Source organism: Chlorocebus sabaeus, chromosome 5 (assembly GCF_047675955.1).
Source record: "Chlorocebus sabaeus isolate Y175 chromosome 5, mChlSab1.0.hap1, whole genome shotgun sequence".
Classification (NCBI taxonomy): domain Eukaryota; kingdom Metazoa; phylum Chordata; class Mammalia; order Primates; family Cercopithecidae; genus Chlorocebus; species Chlorocebus sabaeus.
Window position 1 is genome coordinate 17,977,698 of NC_132908.1, and position 17,471 is coordinate 17,995,168.

The following is a 17,471-nucleotide window of genomic DNA, read 5'->3' on the forward strand; positions in this document are numbered from 1 at the left end:
CAGTGGCTCACACCTATAGTCCCAGTTATTTGAGAGGCCGGAAGGGAAAGGATTGCTTGTGACCAGGAATTCAAGACTAGCCTGGTTAACATAGTGAGACCTCATCTCTACAAAAACATTTTAAAAAATTAGGCAGGCGCGGTGACATGTGCCTGTAGTCCCAGCTACTCGAAGGCTAAGGTGGAAGGATCCCTTGAACCTAGGAGTTCCAGGCTACAGGGAGCCAGGATTGCATTGTTGCCTGGGCTACAGGGCAAGACCCTGTCCCAAGAGAAGGAAAAAATCTCCAGCCCGGGCTACAGCGCAAGACCCTGTCCCAAAAGAAGCAAAAAAAGAAAAAACAAAAGCCTAGGCTCTGGAGCCTTCTGGCCTGGTCCAAATCATTGCTTTGCTACTTACTTGCTGTGTAAACTTGTGGCCCATTTTCTTATTTGTTAAATGGGGATAAAATAGTGCCTATCTCATAAGGCTATTTTGAAGATTAAATGAATGCGTAGTTATAAAATGGTTAGAATACCACCTGGATCATAAGAGGTACCCAATATAAGTTAACCATTTGGGTTTTTTAAAGGATGGCTATTCCTTTTCTGGGGAGTGGTGAGAGAATATAGGATAATAGGGAAGACACTTCATCATATACCGTTTGATACTAATTGGATATTTTAAAATGTATATGACTTTATTTTAAATCACAAACTAATATGAGAAAAAAGTGAGCTTTAAATTTATGTTTTGGTATAACAGGAGTTAAGAGATTAATTTTAATTTAATTGAATTTTTAAAGACACCAGAGCTAACTGCCAACTTTTTGTAATGAAACTTTCAAACATACAGCAAAATTGAAAGGATAGTGCAGTGACCTACCATAGATTTACCATTAGATTAAACAATATTTAACATTTTTGTCATCTTTGCTTTATTGTGTTTGTGATTTTTATATACATGTATGTGTGTGTGTACATACATACATTTTAAAAAATTGCCTAGCTATTTGAAAACCACAAAGACCTAACACTGCTTCCCTAAATATTTTGGTATACATCTCTTAAAAATAAGGACATTCTCATATGTAAAGCCCCAATACCATTATCACATCTTAAGAAAATTAATAATTTTTAATAATATCTAATAATTCTGTTCATATTTAAATTTTTCCATTTGTGCTCAAAATGCCTTTTATAACTTTATTCCCCCAATCTGGATCCAAAGTTCATAATTAGTATTTGCTTGTTATGTTTCTTTATTTTAATCTAGAACAGTTCCTCTACGTCTTAAAAACAATTTTTTTTATTGGTTGGGCATGGTGCCTCACGCCTGTAATCCCAGCACTTTGGGAGGCTGAGGTGGGTGTATTGCATTGCTTAATCCCCAGAGTTTGAGACCAGCCAGGGCAACATGGTGAAATCTCATCCCTACACAAAATAACAAAAATCAGCCGGGTGTAGTGGCGTGCACCAGTAGTCTCAGCTGCTCTAGAGGCTGAGGTGGGAGGACCACTTGAGCCCAGGAGACTGAGGCTGCAGTGAGCCCTGATCATGCCACTGCACTGCAACCTGGGTGACAGAGTGAGATACTATCTTTAAAAAAAACCAAAACTGTGATACTGAATTTTTAAAGAGACCAGAGCTATTGTCTTGTAGAATTCCTTAGATCTTGGATTTGTCTCATCATTTCCTAATAGTGATATTTAACTTGTTTCTCTAGTCCCTGTAGTTCCTATGAACTGGAAGTGAAGTTTGATAAACAGGTTAAAAGATTTTTGGAATTCTTTGAAGATGGGGCTGGACGGGGTGGCTCATGCGTGTAATCCCAGCACATTGGGAGGCTGAGACCAGCCTGACCAACATGGCGAAACCCCATCTGTATTAAAAATACAAAAATTACCTGGGCATGGTGGCAGATGCCTGTAATTCCAGCTATGCAGGAGGCTGAGGCAGGAGGATCACTTGAACCCAGGAGGCGAATGTTGCAGTGAGCCAAGATCCACTGAACCCAGGAGGCAAAGGTTGCAGTGAGCCAAGATCGAGCCACTGCACCATAGCCTGGGCAGCAAAGTGAGACCCTGTCTCAAAAAAAAAAAAAAAAGTAATCCCAGCATTTTGGGGAGCCCGAGACAGTGCATCACTTAAGGTCAGGAGTTTGAGACCAGCCTGGCCAACATGGCGAAACCCCTTGTCTACTAAAAATATAAAAATTAGCTGGGCATGACGGGCGGTTGCCTGTAATCCCAGCTGTGCGGGAGGCTGAGGCAGGAGAATTGCTTGAACCCAGGAGGGATCAGGATTGCACCACTGTACTCTAACCTGAGACTCCAACTCAAAAACAAAAAAATAAATAATAAGGAATTTTTTGGAGATGATGCCCTACACTTCATACTAAATTAAATCAGAAGTTACATAATGTTTAGTTGCCCTCTATTAGTGATGTTTAGTTTGAACACTTGCTTATAGTAGTGACTGCCAGATGGCTCTTTAAAGTACGCATTTTCTCCTCTTGATTAGCAAGTAAATTGTATAATGATTCTTTGGTACCATGCATTAGGAAAAAGTTTTAAAACAACATATTTACCAGCTATTTGATAACATATTGCTTGATTTAATGTGGACCAAAATGTCTGAGGCTTGTTGTATGGGGTCTATGACTCCATCTGTTAGTTATTTGTAAGCAAAATCTGATGTTTATGGACCTAATCCACATTTTTATGTTGTATTTGATAGGTGAATATTGCAACTTTTGAAATAATTTTTTAATGATATATTTTCTATTTGTGTAAGTCTACAATAAGTCTTGACTGTTAACAGTGACGTAATTTCCTAGGACTTAATAATTAAGATTGAAATCCATTATAAAGAGATACAATGCTTAAGAAGCCTTCCATTTTTTAGGTATGTTATATTTTTATCGGAAGGTAGAGTGAGGTGAAAGAAAAGACGTGTTCTGATTTTGTAGGCAAATAATACATTATCTGTTTCTTTTATCATTAAACCTTTGGACATTTTTTGAGGCAGCAAAGAGTTAAATTGTGCACTGGTTAGAAAATTAAAAGTTGTAGAATCCAATTGACCTAGTAAAATAAGATACTGAACGTGGGCCAGGCACGGTGGCTCACACCTGTAATCCCAGCACTTTGGGAGGCCGAGGTGGGTGGATCACAAGGTCAGGAGTTGGAGACCAGCCTGACCAACATGGTGAAACCCCATCTCTACTAAAAATACAAAAATTAGCTGGGTGTGGTGGTGCATGCCTGTAATCCCAGCTCTTCAGGAGGCTGAGGCAGGAGAATTGCTTGAACCCAGGAGGCAGAGGTTGCAGTGAGCTGAGATCACACCACTACACTCCAGCCTGGGTGACAGAGCAAGACTCAGTCTCAAAAAAAAAAAAAAAAAAGGATACTGAATGTGAAGTAATATTCAAGTCAATATTCAAGTGAAGTAATAAAAAACTCAGCAGTGGCCAAAAGGGCTTTAATTTTATTTCTGTCATTTTAGAACATTTGATTAGTGAACAAACTTTTTTTCTTTTTAACTTTTTAATTGAAAATAATTTACACATAGCAAAATACACAGATCTGAAGTGTTAAAGTTCCATGAGTTTTGATATATGGCATACACATGTATAACTCACACCCACACAGGATATTTTCTTCACCATGGAAAGATCTCTAATGCCCCATCCCACTCAGTACCCAGACCACTGTTCCGATTTCTTTCACTGTAGATTAGTTTTGCCTGTTGCATGTGTTTTTCATCTTTCTGATTCAGAACTTCCCAATTTTATGATATTTTTATCATGGGAAATAATTACATTTTTATGATGTTTTGCAGCTTAACGTTGAGAAAAGAAAGGAAATGCAACAAGAAAAGCAGAAAGCACTTGATGTAGAAGCAAGAAAGCAGGTTAACAGGAAGAAAACTTTACTGACTCGTGTCCAGGAGATTCTTGACAATGTTCAGGTGTGTGATTTATGCTGTTTCAGTTATAATACAGAAATCATAAGATAAGCATTGATGATAATTTTTCTGAAATATATTTGCACTTAACTAATTACTAATGTACTTTACTGTTACGTTTGAGAAGCTTCATAATTTGTGATTTTCCATTTCAGTTACTCCAAAGAGAATGCACTTGCTTGTTAGTGTTGCCCAGTACTTGAATCAGAGGATATTTACACAATGGAACTATACACTGAATATAATTGCTTATTGTTTGCATTTTGTGACTCTAAAAACATTGAATTCTCAGTGACAAAATGATAGAATTGGGCATTATTGGCCAAACTAATTAGACTATTGACTAAATTACCTTATTCTCATTCTTTGCTTAAGTAAATAACTGCCCCCAATTTTTTTTTTGGTGAAAATTCTGCTCTTAGATACACAAAATGCAGTTTAGATACGTTGAATTGTTTAGATGCATCCTGTCTAAAAATTAAACAACACATCTACACCTTGTGCAGTTATTTTTAGATTTGTATAAACAATTTGTTCTGACATGTGGATCATTTTGTACTAAAAAGAAAAATGAATTAGATTGCACGAATAATTTCTACAACATGTAGGAGTGTTCTGCTGTGTAACATCTTTTTGTTTTTTCATAATCTTAGGAGTTTGTGGTTTGTCTGTATAATTCGTATTAGATGACACATGTATAATGAACCTTAAGGGTTCATTTCTCTGTTGGTAGTGTAAACCAAAGAAAATGACTGAGGCGAGTCTCAATCGATTTAGAGGTTTGTTTTGCCAAGGTTGACGATGTGCCAAGGAAAAAGAGACAAAAGTTGCAGTAGGATCTGTGGCTTGTGCTTTTCCAAAAGAGGTTTTGAGGACTTCAGTATTTAAAGGGGAAAGAACAGCAGGAGGGGAAAGAGGAAAGAAAAAAAATGTAGGGTAGGTAGTGAGATAAGTGGTCACATTTTTTTGAGGTTTTGATTAGCACTCACTGAATCCACATGTCACATGTGAAAGGTGGGGGTAGAGGAACAGTCAGCTATGCATTCATCTCAAGCTCAATAAATCTGCATTTTACATAGGATAAAGTAAACAGAGTAGAGGAGAAGTCAAATATACATTTGTCTCCAAAGGGATGATTTCTAGTCATCTTTGGTCTTTGTCAGTATCTTGTCAGAGTGAGATTCAGCAGAACTCTGGGTTGGCGTAAAGATTTTGGGGCCTACAAGGAATTTCCTTGTGAGCAATTTGCAAGAGAGGCTACCTGGGTAGATAGGTGGCCTTCTATTTTGCAGCTATCTGTTTAGGAATAAAAGGAAAGCAGTCTTTGTGTGACTCAGTTCCTAAGCTTTACTTTTTCCTTTGACATGTGATTTTCCATTTCAGTTACTTGAAATCCCTATGTAATGAGTCTTTAGAATCTGATGAAAAAGTCAAAGGAATATATAGAAAGAGAATAATCTAGACACAGTCTGAGAGTTATAGTGACTCTCATTTGACATAGTTGAGTTTGGGGTCCTGAGATTTTATTTCCCTTTCACAGTAGTATATAGTGTGTGGGTAGTAGATTTCATTTTGCAGATTATAATTACTGTCTGTATTAAGTTTAAAAAATGGATTGAGTAGTGCTAATTTAACAATAAGAGGTGGGTTTTTTACTTACTAGATATTTCCTGTGACTGAAACGAAAATGGCGTATCATTTTTGGTCCATTGAGGGAAGATAAAATATACTACTAATAAAATTGTTAAAAGAGCATATATAATGTTGAACTGTAATTAATTAATTACTCATATAGGAAAATTTTATATAAAACAATTAGATTTCTGCTTCACCTGTAAAACCTAAGATTCTATGATAGAGTTTTTTCTTGTTGTTATTTAGCTTGTCTAACTAAAGGCTCATTTTAGTGACGTATAAACAACATAGCTTCCGAATATCACAAGTGTGAAATATTTTATATAAGGAAATCATCTGTTTTACTTAAACCTGTGAACATGTTCATGGATTTCGTAAATATGCATCCTTTTTGTTTTATTTTGGTCCTGAGGCTGTAACTAAGTATGTCTTGTACTGTTGATTGCATAGTACCTGGAAACCTTTTTGCATCTTTTTTGTTTTATTTTGGTCCTGAGGTTGTGACTAAGTATGTCTTGTTGTACTGTGTATTGCATAGTACCTGGAAACCATTACCTGTCTTGGGATTTGTAAGGTAAAATAGGAGAGCCATGTGGTCTAGAAGAAAATAAGCACATACAAAACAACCAAAAAATATTGTAATATTCAGGCTTTTTTTGTTGTTGTTGAGACGGAGTCTCACTCTGTTGCCCAGGTTGGTGTGCAGTGACGTGATCTCGGCTCACTGCAAGCTCCGCCTCCCGGGTTCATGCCATTCTCCTGTCTCAGCCTCCCAAGTAGCTGGGACTACAGGCACCCACCACCAAGCCCAGCTAATTTTTTATATTTTTAGTAGAGATGGGGTTTCACCATGTTAGCCAGGATGATCTTGATCTCCTGACTTCATGATCCGCCCGCCTTGGCCTCCCAAAGTGCTGGGATTACACACGTGAGCCACTGCGCCCTGCCAATATTCAGGCTTTTGATGTCTATATTCATATGATAATACTATGATTTTTGCCAGTTTAATATATGGATGTATAATTACCTTTAGAAGCCATCGTAGTTCTCTTTTTATTCTTTTGCAAAGTTGGATCATTTAGATACAAAATATTTATTTATTTATTTATTTATTTATTTATTGAGACAGAGTCTCACTCTGTCACCCAGGATGGAGTGCAGTGGTGTGATCTCAGCTCACTGCAATCTCCGCCACCTGGGTTCAAGTGATTCTCCTGCCTCAGCCTCCTGAGTAGTTGGGATTACCAGTGCCTGCCACCATGCCTGGCCAATTTTTGTATTTTTTGTAGAGATGGAGTTTTGCCATGTTGGCCAGGCTGGTCTTGAACTCCTAGCCTCAAGCAATTCGCCTGCCTTGGCCTCCCAAACTGCTGAGATTACAGGCATGAGCCACCTCGCCCAGCTTTACATATATTTTACATATCTTTTTCTCATATATGTAGTTCTCATCTTTATCATCTACCAAATGTTTACCTATTTTGGCTGTTCCGAAATTCATTAACAACTTGCTGTTTTAACTAAGCATCAGTGAATCAAATTGGATTTTGTTTTAATGAATTGAGTTTTAAGTTCAAATATTTCTTATTTCTAAATAATTTAAGCTTCATAGCTGGGCTATTGTTTACTACAAATTTCCCTCATTTTATGGAGGGATTTTAGTTAAATTTTGGAGTAAGCATGTGGGTGCAGGAGTCTTATTACTGAATCAGTTTTGCTTAATCAGTGTCCTGGACAAGTTAGTTTTTGTTAGAGAGAGAATCATTTATGTAAGACATTTCATTACTTGCTGTTTATTGCATATATTATTATCCTTGGATGAAAGCTATCCTACAAGGAACAGTTGGTAATGTTAATAACATGAATAGAAGAAATTTAAGGAAAATGCTTCTATTCTAAGATTAAATTGCACATGGATATATGAATATATCTGTGTGTGTATACACATAAATATGTTCATATTTGTATCAGATAAGTTTCTTTTCATAAGTCTTTTAATAACTTAGGCAGGATGACCAGTGGGTGTTTTTTCAATAATAATTTGAGCCCCCTGTGATACAGGATACCATAGAAATCTGTCATCTTAGTTTTTCTTTATGTTTTGAAATGTCAGAATTCTGAATCTTCAATTTCATTTTAGAAAACAGTGAAATCAGAGACTTTGAGCAATGAGGAAATATTAATTTTTAAATTTCCTGTTTCAGGTTAGAAAAGCACCTAATGCCAGTGATTTTGATCAGTGGGAGATGGAAACGGTTTACTCTAATTCAGAAGTCAGAAACTTGAATGTTCCTGCTACATTTCCAAATAGCTTTCCAAGCCATACCGAACACTCTACTGCAGCAAAGCTTGATAAGATAGCTGGGATTTTGCCACTGGATAATGAGGACCAATGTAAAACTAATGGAACAGACTTAGCTAGAGATTCAGAAGGATTTAATTCTCCGAAGCAATGTGATAGTTCCAATATTAGTCATGTAGAAAATGAAGCTTTTCCAAAGACCTCTTCAGCAACTCCACAAGAAACTCTTATTTCTGATGGTCTCTTCTCAGTAAATGAACAACAGGATCTACCACTTTTGGCAGAAGTCACCCCAGATCCCTATGTAATGAGTCTTCAGAATCTGATGAAAAAGTCAAAGGAATATATAGAAAGAGAACAATCTAGACGCAGTCTGAAAGGTAGTATGATGAGAATTGTTAATGAGAGTCATTTAGACAAAGAAAATGATGCTGTTAAAGTGGCTGACTGTGTAAAAGAGAAGGCCCAGTTGACAGGCAAACACTGTGTCTCAGTTATTCCTGACAAACCAAGCCTTAATAAATCAAATGTTCTTCTCCAAGGTGCTTCCACTCAAGCAAGCAGCATGAGTATGCCAGTTTTAGCTAGCTTTTCGAAAGTGGACATACCTGTACGAACCGGCCATTCCACTGTTCTAGAGTCTAATTCTGATTTTAAAGTTATTCCCACTTTTGTTACTGAAAATAATGTTATCAAAAGTCTTACAGGTTCATATGCCAAATTACCTAGTCCAGAGCCAAGTATGAGTCCTAAAATGCACCGAAGACGTTCCAGGACATCATCAGCATGTCATATACTTATAAATAACCCAATAAATGCCTGTGAATTAAGCCCTAAAGGAAAAGAACAGGCAATGGACTTAATTGTTCAAGATACTGATGAAAAAACAAATGTGCCCGAAATTCTACCAAAGTTACCAATTGATTTAGCAGGAGTTTGTTCAAGCAAGGTTTATGTGGGCAAAAATACATCTGAAGTCAAAGAAGATGTGGTTTTAGGTAAATCAAATCAGGTATGTCAATCTTCAGGAAATCATTTAGAAAATAAAGTTACTCATGGACTTGCTACTGTGGAAGGTCAGTTAACATCCGAAGAGAGAGGTGCACACAAAATGAACAGTACCTGCACTGTGATGCCAAAGCTGCATGAACCATATGCCAGCAGTCAGTGTATAGCAAGTCCAAACTTTGGAACTGTGAGTGGACTCAAGCCAGCCAATATGTTAGAGAAAAACTGCAGTTTGCAAACGGAACTGAATAAGTCTTATGATGTAAAAAACCCTTCTCCTTTATTGATGCAAAACCAGAATATGAGACAGCAGATGGACACACCTATGGTGTCCTGTGGAAATGAACAATTTTTGGATAACAGTTTTGAGAAAGTTAAACGGAGACTTGATTTGGATATTGATGGTGTGCAAAAAGAAAACTGCCCTTATGTCATAACAAGCGGAATAACTGAACAAGAAAGGCAACATTTGCCAGAAAAAAGATACCCTAAGGGATCTGTCTTCATTAACAAGAATAAAATATTAGGAACTAGTTCCAAAGGTAAGGAATCCTTGAAGCATTTGATACGTGCTATGCAGATGATACCTTTATTTTAATAATTGACATTTTTTGGGGGAAAAAATGGTCTTTATTCATATAGGCATTTAATTTTATCTTATTAGAAAGCTTATAGTCAGCTGCAGTTTATTGCCATTTGATAGGCTTTCTTAAAGATTTTCTTGAGACAAGGTCTGGCTTTATCACCCCAGTTTGGAGTGAAGTGGCATGACTTCAGCTCACTGCAACCTCCGCCTCCTGGGCTCAAGCCATCCTTCCACCTCATCCAAGTAGCTGGGACTACAGGCTCATGCCACCATGCCCGGCTAATTTTTGTATTTTTTGTATTGTAGAGATGTGGTTTCCGGCATGTTGCTCAGGCTGATCTCAAACTCGTGAGCTCAAGTGAGCCTCCTGTCTCAGCCTCCCAAAGTTCTGGGATTACAGGCATGAGCCACGGCACCCAGCCAGGATTTTCTTTTTTGAGACAGTCTGGCACTGTTGCCCAGGCTAGAGTGCAGTGGCACAAACTTGGCTAATTGCTACCTCCACCTCCCGATTCAAGCAATTCTCACGCCTCAGCCTCCTGAGTAGCTGGGATTACAGGTGTGAGCCACCATGCCTGGATGGATCTTCTTATTTAAATGATGAAGCTTTCATAGTCCACTTGGTATTATTGAGAATATTAATAATTGGAGGAAACAGTTCTTTTTTTTTTTTTTTTTTTTTGAGACAGAGTCTTGCTCTGTCACCAGGCTGGAGTGCAGTGGCGGGTTCTCACCTCACTGCAACCTCTGCTTCCTGGGTTCAATTGATTTTCGTGCCTCAGCCTCCAGAGTAGCTGGGATTACAAGTGCGTGCCACCTGGCCTGGCTAATTTTTATATTTTTAGCAGAGATGTGGTTTCGCCATGTTGGCCAGGCTGCTCTCAAGCTCCTGGCCTCAAGCTATCTACCTGCCTCAGCCTCCCAAAGTGCTGGCGTGAGCCACTGCACCTAGCGCCAAACAGTCCTGCCTGAAACATCAGTTACAGTTTTAATTCACGGTATTGCTATGAGGTCTTTCTTTTGGACTATGGTTTCTAATGTTTATTTCAGTTTGCTTTTTCATTTGTAGTGCGATCTTCATGTAGTTGGCCTTTCGGTAAACACTTTAATATCAAATTACTAGATAAAGTATCAGAAATAAGGCTCTGAGTAGGTGGTTCAAAAATGGTTCTTTAGGCCGGCGCGGTTGCTCATGCCTGTAATCCCAGCACTTTGGGAGGCCGAGGTGGGTGGATCACTTGAGGTCAGGAGTTCGAGACTAGCCTGACTAATATGACGAAACTCCGTCTCTACTAAAAATACGAAAATTAGCTGGGCGTAGTGGTGCACATCTTTAATCCCAGCTACTTGGGAGGCTGAGGCAGGAGAATTGGATGAACCCAGAAGGCGGAGGTTTCAGTAAGCTAAGATTGCACCATTGTACTCCAGCCAGGGTGACAGAGCCAGATTCCGTCTCAAAAAAAAGATTCTTTATTAATAAAAATTATTTCAGTTTCTGTTGTATCTATTAACAGCAATTTATTAAAGCACGTTTTTCTCCTTCATTACTCCTTGCTTTATTATCATGGTTCATAATTATTTATTACTGATATAGAAGACATACAAATCAAGTAAATTAAGCTTTTAGGGCTTATGGGAAATACAGGGTTGGGTCAGACTGCTTAAAACCTGTGCAACTTTATTTTTTATTTTTATTTTTTTGAGACAGGGTCTTGCTCTGTCACCCAGGCTGGATTGCTGTGGTGTGATCTCAGCTCACTGCAGGTCTGGGTTCAAGCGATTCTCCTGCCTCAGCCTTCCAAGTATCTGGGATTTACAGGCTTGCGCCACCACGCCCAGCTAATTTTTATATTTTTTGTGGAGACAAGGTTTCACCATGGTGGCCAGGCTGGTCTTGAACTCCTAGGCTCAAGTGATCAGCCCTCCTTGGTCTCCCAAAGTGCTGGGATTACAGGTTTGAGCCACCAGCCCTGGCCCATCCTGTGCAACTTTATAAGAGCTCTAATAAAAACAGTGACTGTTACCTGGGGAGCCAACTTGGATCCTCCAAGTAGACAGCATAGCAAAGCAAGAGGCTGCCTTAGTGAATATCAGAAGTACATAAGGCCAACAGAGTGGAAATTTCCTTTTTTTTTTTTTGAGACGGAGTTTCACTCTTGTTGCCCAGGGTGGAGTGCAATGGTGCGATCTCAGCTCACTGCAGCATCTGCCTCCCAGGTTCAAGCAATTCTCCTGCCTCAGCCTCCCAAGTAGCTGAGGTTACAGGCATGTGCCACCATACCTGGCCAATTTTGTATTTTTTTAGTAAAGATCAGGTCTCACCATGTTGGTCATGCTGGTCTCAAACTCCTGATCTCAAGTGATCCACCTGCCTCGGCCTCCCAAAGTGCTGGGATTACAGATGTGAGCCACCAGGCCCGGCCCATACTTGGTATTTGTACATTTCAACATGTCTTACCACCTTCTACGTAGGAAGCTTGTATTGTCATAATGTTTTCTCTTAATTAGTAACTAAAATATCTGGAATTTTCATGTCCAGTCCTTTTTGAAACCTCAAGCTGAGAAAGCTTTATACCATCAAAGAAACACCTTCTTGGAAAATCAAAACAAGGCAAAACTACAGGCTACAATACCAGAGACCCTGGAGGATAAGTGTCAAAAAAACAAATGGTGGTAGGATGCAGTTGAGAATCATATCTGAGAGTTAAGTAGAGTCAGGAGAATCTTGTCTGAATGTATAGTCCTGGGTCTGTCATTTCAGATCAAGATGGGATCTGTTGAATGAGTGGGTAAAGGTGATGCAATACAGGTCTTACTTTACTGAGTATCATGAAATAAAAGGAGTGGAAAATGTGAATGTGGCTCAAAGTAGAGACCCAGCTATATCTTAATTGTATTATGTCAGATCCAGGAATACTCTCTTGTCAGAAGGATAATTTAAATTGAATGGTATAAAATATCAGACGTTAGACTTGTAGTGAATTTTCTAAATTGAGGAGACATGTTTCTTTTCAGAAAGCGAGGAGTTACTAAAAAGCAAGATGCTAGCTTTTGAAGAAATGCGGAAGAGACTAGAAGAACAGCATGCTCAGCAGTTATCACTACTTATAGCTGAGCAGGAAAGGGAACAAGAAAGATTGCAAAAGGTGAGGAATGTGGGGGGAGATACGACTGGTAAGTGAAATTTAGCCAAGGATACCTATGAATTTTGGTCATGTATAGAATACTTGTAATTTTTTCCTCCATATTTCTTATGGTAAGGGAGTCATTTTGATACATGAATGGTATTTTTTGTCAAAATGTGAAATTTGATATTTAGATCCTTATTTAAAAGTAACTGCATAATTTATCAAGGATATTTTATTGAATCCTTGATTTAAAGCTTAATATTTTCAAAAGGTATTTTATAAATAGGTGCTAAAGAACACATTCTGCAAGAGTTATATCATAAAAATGACACTTGTGCTGGGCATGGTGTCATGAACCTGTAGTCCCAGCTACGTAGGAGGCTGAGGTGGGAGGATCACTTGAGCCCAGAGATTCAAGGCTGCAGTGAGCTATGATTTCTCCTTTGTGTAGCCACTGCACTCCAGCCTGGGCAACAGAGGGAGACCCTGTCTCTATAAAAAGAAAAAAAAAGAATGACACTTGTTATAATATTATTATAGTTATTAATAATTTATACATTATCACATATTAAAATACATTATAGACTGGGTGCCGTGCTCATGCCTGTAATCCCAGCACTTTGGGAGGCCAAGGTGGGTGGATCACCTGAGGTCAGGAGTTTGAGACCAGCCTGGCCAACATATAGTGAAATCCTGTCTCTACTAAAAAATACAAAATGGTGGTGCACACCTGTAGTCCTAGCTACTTGGAAAACTGAGGCAGGAGAATCACTTGAACCCACAAGGTGGAGATTGCCGTGAACCGAGATTGTGCTACTGCACTCCAGCCTGGGGGACAGAGCGAGATTCCGTTTCTCAAAACGAGAGAGAGAAAGAGAGAGACAGAGAGAGAGAAAGGAATAGAAAAGAGGGAGGGAGGGAGGGAAGGAAGGAAGGAAGGAAGGAAGGAAGGAAGGAAGGAAGGAAGGAAGGAAGGAAGAGAGAAGGGAAGGGAAGGGAGAAGGAAGGAAGGATAATTTGAGGAAGAAAAACTTGAAATAATAATTGCTAATAATTACATGTACTTTTGGCTAAGCCTAAAATGATATTATTTTGGGACATAATTAAAAGGTTTAGCATGTTACAATAAACTGTTCATCTATAGGAAATAGAAGAGCAGGAGAAAATGTTAAAAGAGAAGAAGGCAATGACAGCGGAAGCCTCTGAGTTGGACATTAACAGTGCAGTGGAATTAGAATGGAGAAAAATAAGTGACTCTAGTTTGCTGGAAACAATGCTGTCTCAAGCGGACTCACTCCATACTTCAAATTCAAATAGTTCTGGTAAATATTTAAAAATCCTTTTGCATTTGGGAAAATGATCCTACAGTAAGATATTTATTTGGCACACTATAACATTATATCTCCTGTTTTCAAATGATTCCATGTCCAACCCTCTTCGCCAGCTGCTTAGTAACCAGTGAAAAATGACAAGATAGGAGATCAAAGACTTGTGAGCAGTTTGTGAGCAAAGAATACCTTTGCTAGGAAAATATCAGGAAATTCGGCTCAGAGCCGTCTGATCATTCATGCAGCAGGTGATATACTTCGAGTGAAAACAGTTTGCTCTCTCCTGAGTGATCTTGAATTACCTCTAATTCCCTAGTCCCTTTAAAGAGCTTATCTTCATATCTCAATTGTCCTGAGACACTTTGTGTTGAAAAGATCCATCTGGTACATAAGCTTTAAAGTCCATAAATATTTTAAGTCGGCAGGTGGGTCAGTTTTGGAGGCAATTGCTATTCTTAATGAGTGTCACAAGTGTTTATTGGGATGTTCTTTGTATTCTAATTATATGACATCAAGTATAATACTATATGTATGTTTCTCTAGGTTTCACAAATTCTGCCCTGCAGTATAGCTTTGTTTCTCCAAATGAAGCACCATTCTACCTCTGGGGATCATCAACTAGTGGCTTGACTAAACTCTCAGTAACAAGGCCTTTTGGAAGAGCCAAAACTAGATGGTCTCAAGTGGGTAAACTTAATGATACATGTCCATCTATCTATCTTTTCTTAAAAGCTATATTATCTTAGACTGTATAAATGAACACCAATAAACATTGTGTCTATCTTCTTTCTCCTAGGTTTTTAGTCCGGAAATACAAGCAAAATTTAACAAAATAACTGCAGTGGCAAAAGGATTTCTTACTCGTAGACTTATGCAGACAGATAAGCTGAAGCAACTTCGACAAACTGTAAAAGTAAGATTCCTGTAAATTGTTTGTATTTTGCTTCTGTCTTAGTTTCTATCAGTCTTGTGACAGCTGAGCTAACAGATTAGTTCAGGACTTGAACACTTTTTAGTCACTGTAATATAGGCAGTTTTAGAAGTCTGATTGTTTGTTGGGGGAAGTCAGAGAGACCCGGAACGGAGGGACTGGCTGGAGCCGCAGCAGAGGAATATAAATTGTGAAGATTTCGTTTTAATATGGACATATATCAATTCCCAAATAATACTTTTATAATTTCTTATGCCTGTATTTACTTCAATCTCTGAACATAAATTGTGAAGATTTCATTTTAATATGGACATTTATCAGTTTCCAAAATTAATGCTTTTATAATTTCTTATGCCTGTCTTTAATCTCATAATCCTGTTGTCTTCCTAAGCTGAGGATATATGTCACCTCAGGACCACTATTGTGTTAACTGTACAAATTGATTGTAAAACGTGTGTTTGAGCAATATGAAATCAGTGCACCTTGAAAAAGAACAGAATAACAGTGATTTTCTAGGAACTAGGGAAGACAACCATAAGGTCTGACTGCCTATGGAGTTGGGCAAAACAGAGCCATATTTTTCTTCTTGCAGAGACCCTGTAAACGGACGTGCAAGTAGGGAAGATATCGCTAAATTCTTTTCCTAGCAAGGAATATTAATAATTAATACCCTGGGGAAGGAATGCATTCCTCGGGGGAGGTTTATAAACGGCCGCTCTGGGAGTGTCTGTCTTATGCGATTGAGATAAGGACTGAAATACGCCCTGGTCTCCTGCAGTACCCTCAGGCTTACTAGGATTGGGAAACACCAGCCCTGGTAAATTTGTGGTCAGACCAGTTCTCTGCTGTCGAACCCTGTTTTCTTTTGTTTAAGATGTTTATCAGTACAATATGTGCACAGCTGAACATAGACCCTTATCAGTAGTTTCTGATTTTGCCCTTGTCCTCTTTCCTCAGAAGCATGTGATCTTTGTTCTCCTTTTTGCCCTTTGAAGCATGTGATCTTTGTGACCACTCCCTGTTCTTGCACCCCCTCCCCTTTTGAAATCCTTAATAAAACTTGCTGGCTTTAAGGCTCAGGTGGGCATCATGGTTTTACCGATATGTGATGTAACCCCTGGAGGCCCAGTGGTAAAATTCCTCTCTTTGTACTCTTTCTCTTTATTTCTCAGCCAGCCAACACTTATGGAAAATAGAAAGAATCTACGTTGAAATATTGGGGGCTGGTTCCTCTAATAATTGTTAATCTTACTCAGATAATATTATGAATAACATGTAAATGAAGCAGTTTGTGTGTATTTCTCTTGCTTGAAAGTGAGTGGTATTGGACTTCTAATAAGTAACAGTTTTATTTATGTTCTTAGTACAGTTGGCCCTCTATCTCTGGGTTCCACATCTGTGGATTCAACCAACCATGAATCAAAAATAATTCAGAAAAAACAAATGATGATTGTGTCTGTACTGAACATGTACAGATTTTTTTTTTCTTGTCATTATTTCCTAAACAATATAACAACTATTTATGTAGCATGTACGTTTATTAGGTATTTTAACTAATCTAGAGATGATTTAAAGTACATGGGAGATGTGCTTAGGTTATATGCAGATAACCATTTTGTATAAGGGACTCCAGCATCCTTGGATTTTGGTATCTGAGGGATTCCTGGAACCAGTCCCCCACAGATACTGAGGAAAGACTGTAATTTTGGATTGACTGAGAAAAAGAAGAAAGGAAACTCCAGTGATCACAAATCTTTCTAGAAAAATGTGTTTGAAGGAGCATTTCTTTTTTCAGGATACTATGGAATTCATAAGAAGTTTTCAGTCAGAAGCACCATTAAAGAGAGGCGTTGTTTCAGCTCAAGATGCTTCACTTCAGGAAAGAGTGTTAGCTCAGGTAAATACGTGGCTCCTGAAGGCTTTTAAGACATGGACATATTATATTTCTCCTTTTTTATTTAATTACTGAAAATAGATTTCAGTGAAAATTATTTTAACCTTTTTCTATAAGGAAGTGTACATGGTATATAGTATTCCTGAACTCTGACCTCATCATTTAAACATATACAATATTTTCTTTTCTTGTGTCTAGTTGCGAGCTGCCCTGTATGGTATTCATGACATATTCTTTGTAATGGATGCAACTGAAAGAATGTCTATTCTACATCATGATCGAGAAGTTCGCAAAGAGAAAATGCTCAGGCAAATGGTATGTTATATTATTTCTAATGAATAGAGTTCTTCTGGGTTTAGGATAATTGATATTAAATGTCATTTTTGGTTGACTTCAGCACCCTTCTGATAATTCTTAAGCACAAGTAATTCCTGGAATTACTAGCAACATTTAAATCTGTAGATAGATTTAAAAGAATTACATAATGTAAGAATTACATATTGTTTTCTGCTTGGATTTTAGAGTTGAAGCTTTGAATGTTTTGCTCAGATGGCTTATACAGTCTATCTGCTGCTCCTGATTGAATTTTCTTGAATTCAATTATAACGTGGGTTTTACTTTTTTTGAAGTCTGAGTTAGAAAACAGGCTCCAAATTAATTTGAAGTATATCAGTTTGTGATTTGAATCAATTAGTGTAATTGGCAAAGGAAA

The 17,471-nt window shown here is 38.1% G+C and overlaps 1 protein-coding gene across 6 annotated transcripts in view; it reads left to right on the plus strand.

Moving 5' to 3' along the window:
* CCP110 (centriolar coiled-coil protein 110) overlaps window positions 1–17,471 on the plus strand; it is a 31,116-nt gene that overhangs the window by 4,679 nt on the left and 8,966 nt on the right. For all 6 annotated transcript variants that reach the window (XM_037989793.2, XM_007986952.3, XM_007986917.3 and 3 more), the window contains 8 exons: window positions 3,825–3,953; window positions 7,787–9,434; window positions 12,494–12,624; window positions 13,751–13,928; window positions 14,478–14,617; window positions 14,731–14,847; window positions 16,661–16,762; window positions 16,958–17,074. In XM_037989793.2, coding sequence (XP_037845721.1) covers window positions 3,825–3,953; window positions 7,787–9,434; window positions 12,494–12,624; window positions 13,751–13,928; window positions 14,478–14,617; window positions 14,731–14,847; window positions 16,661–16,762; window positions 16,958–17,074 — 2,562 coding nt within the window. The remainder of the gene's footprint in view (window positions 1–3,824; window positions 3,954–7,786; window positions 9,435–12,493; window positions 12,625–13,750; window positions 13,929–14,477; window positions 14,618–14,730; window positions 14,848–16,660; window positions 16,763–16,957; window positions 17,075–17,471) is intronic.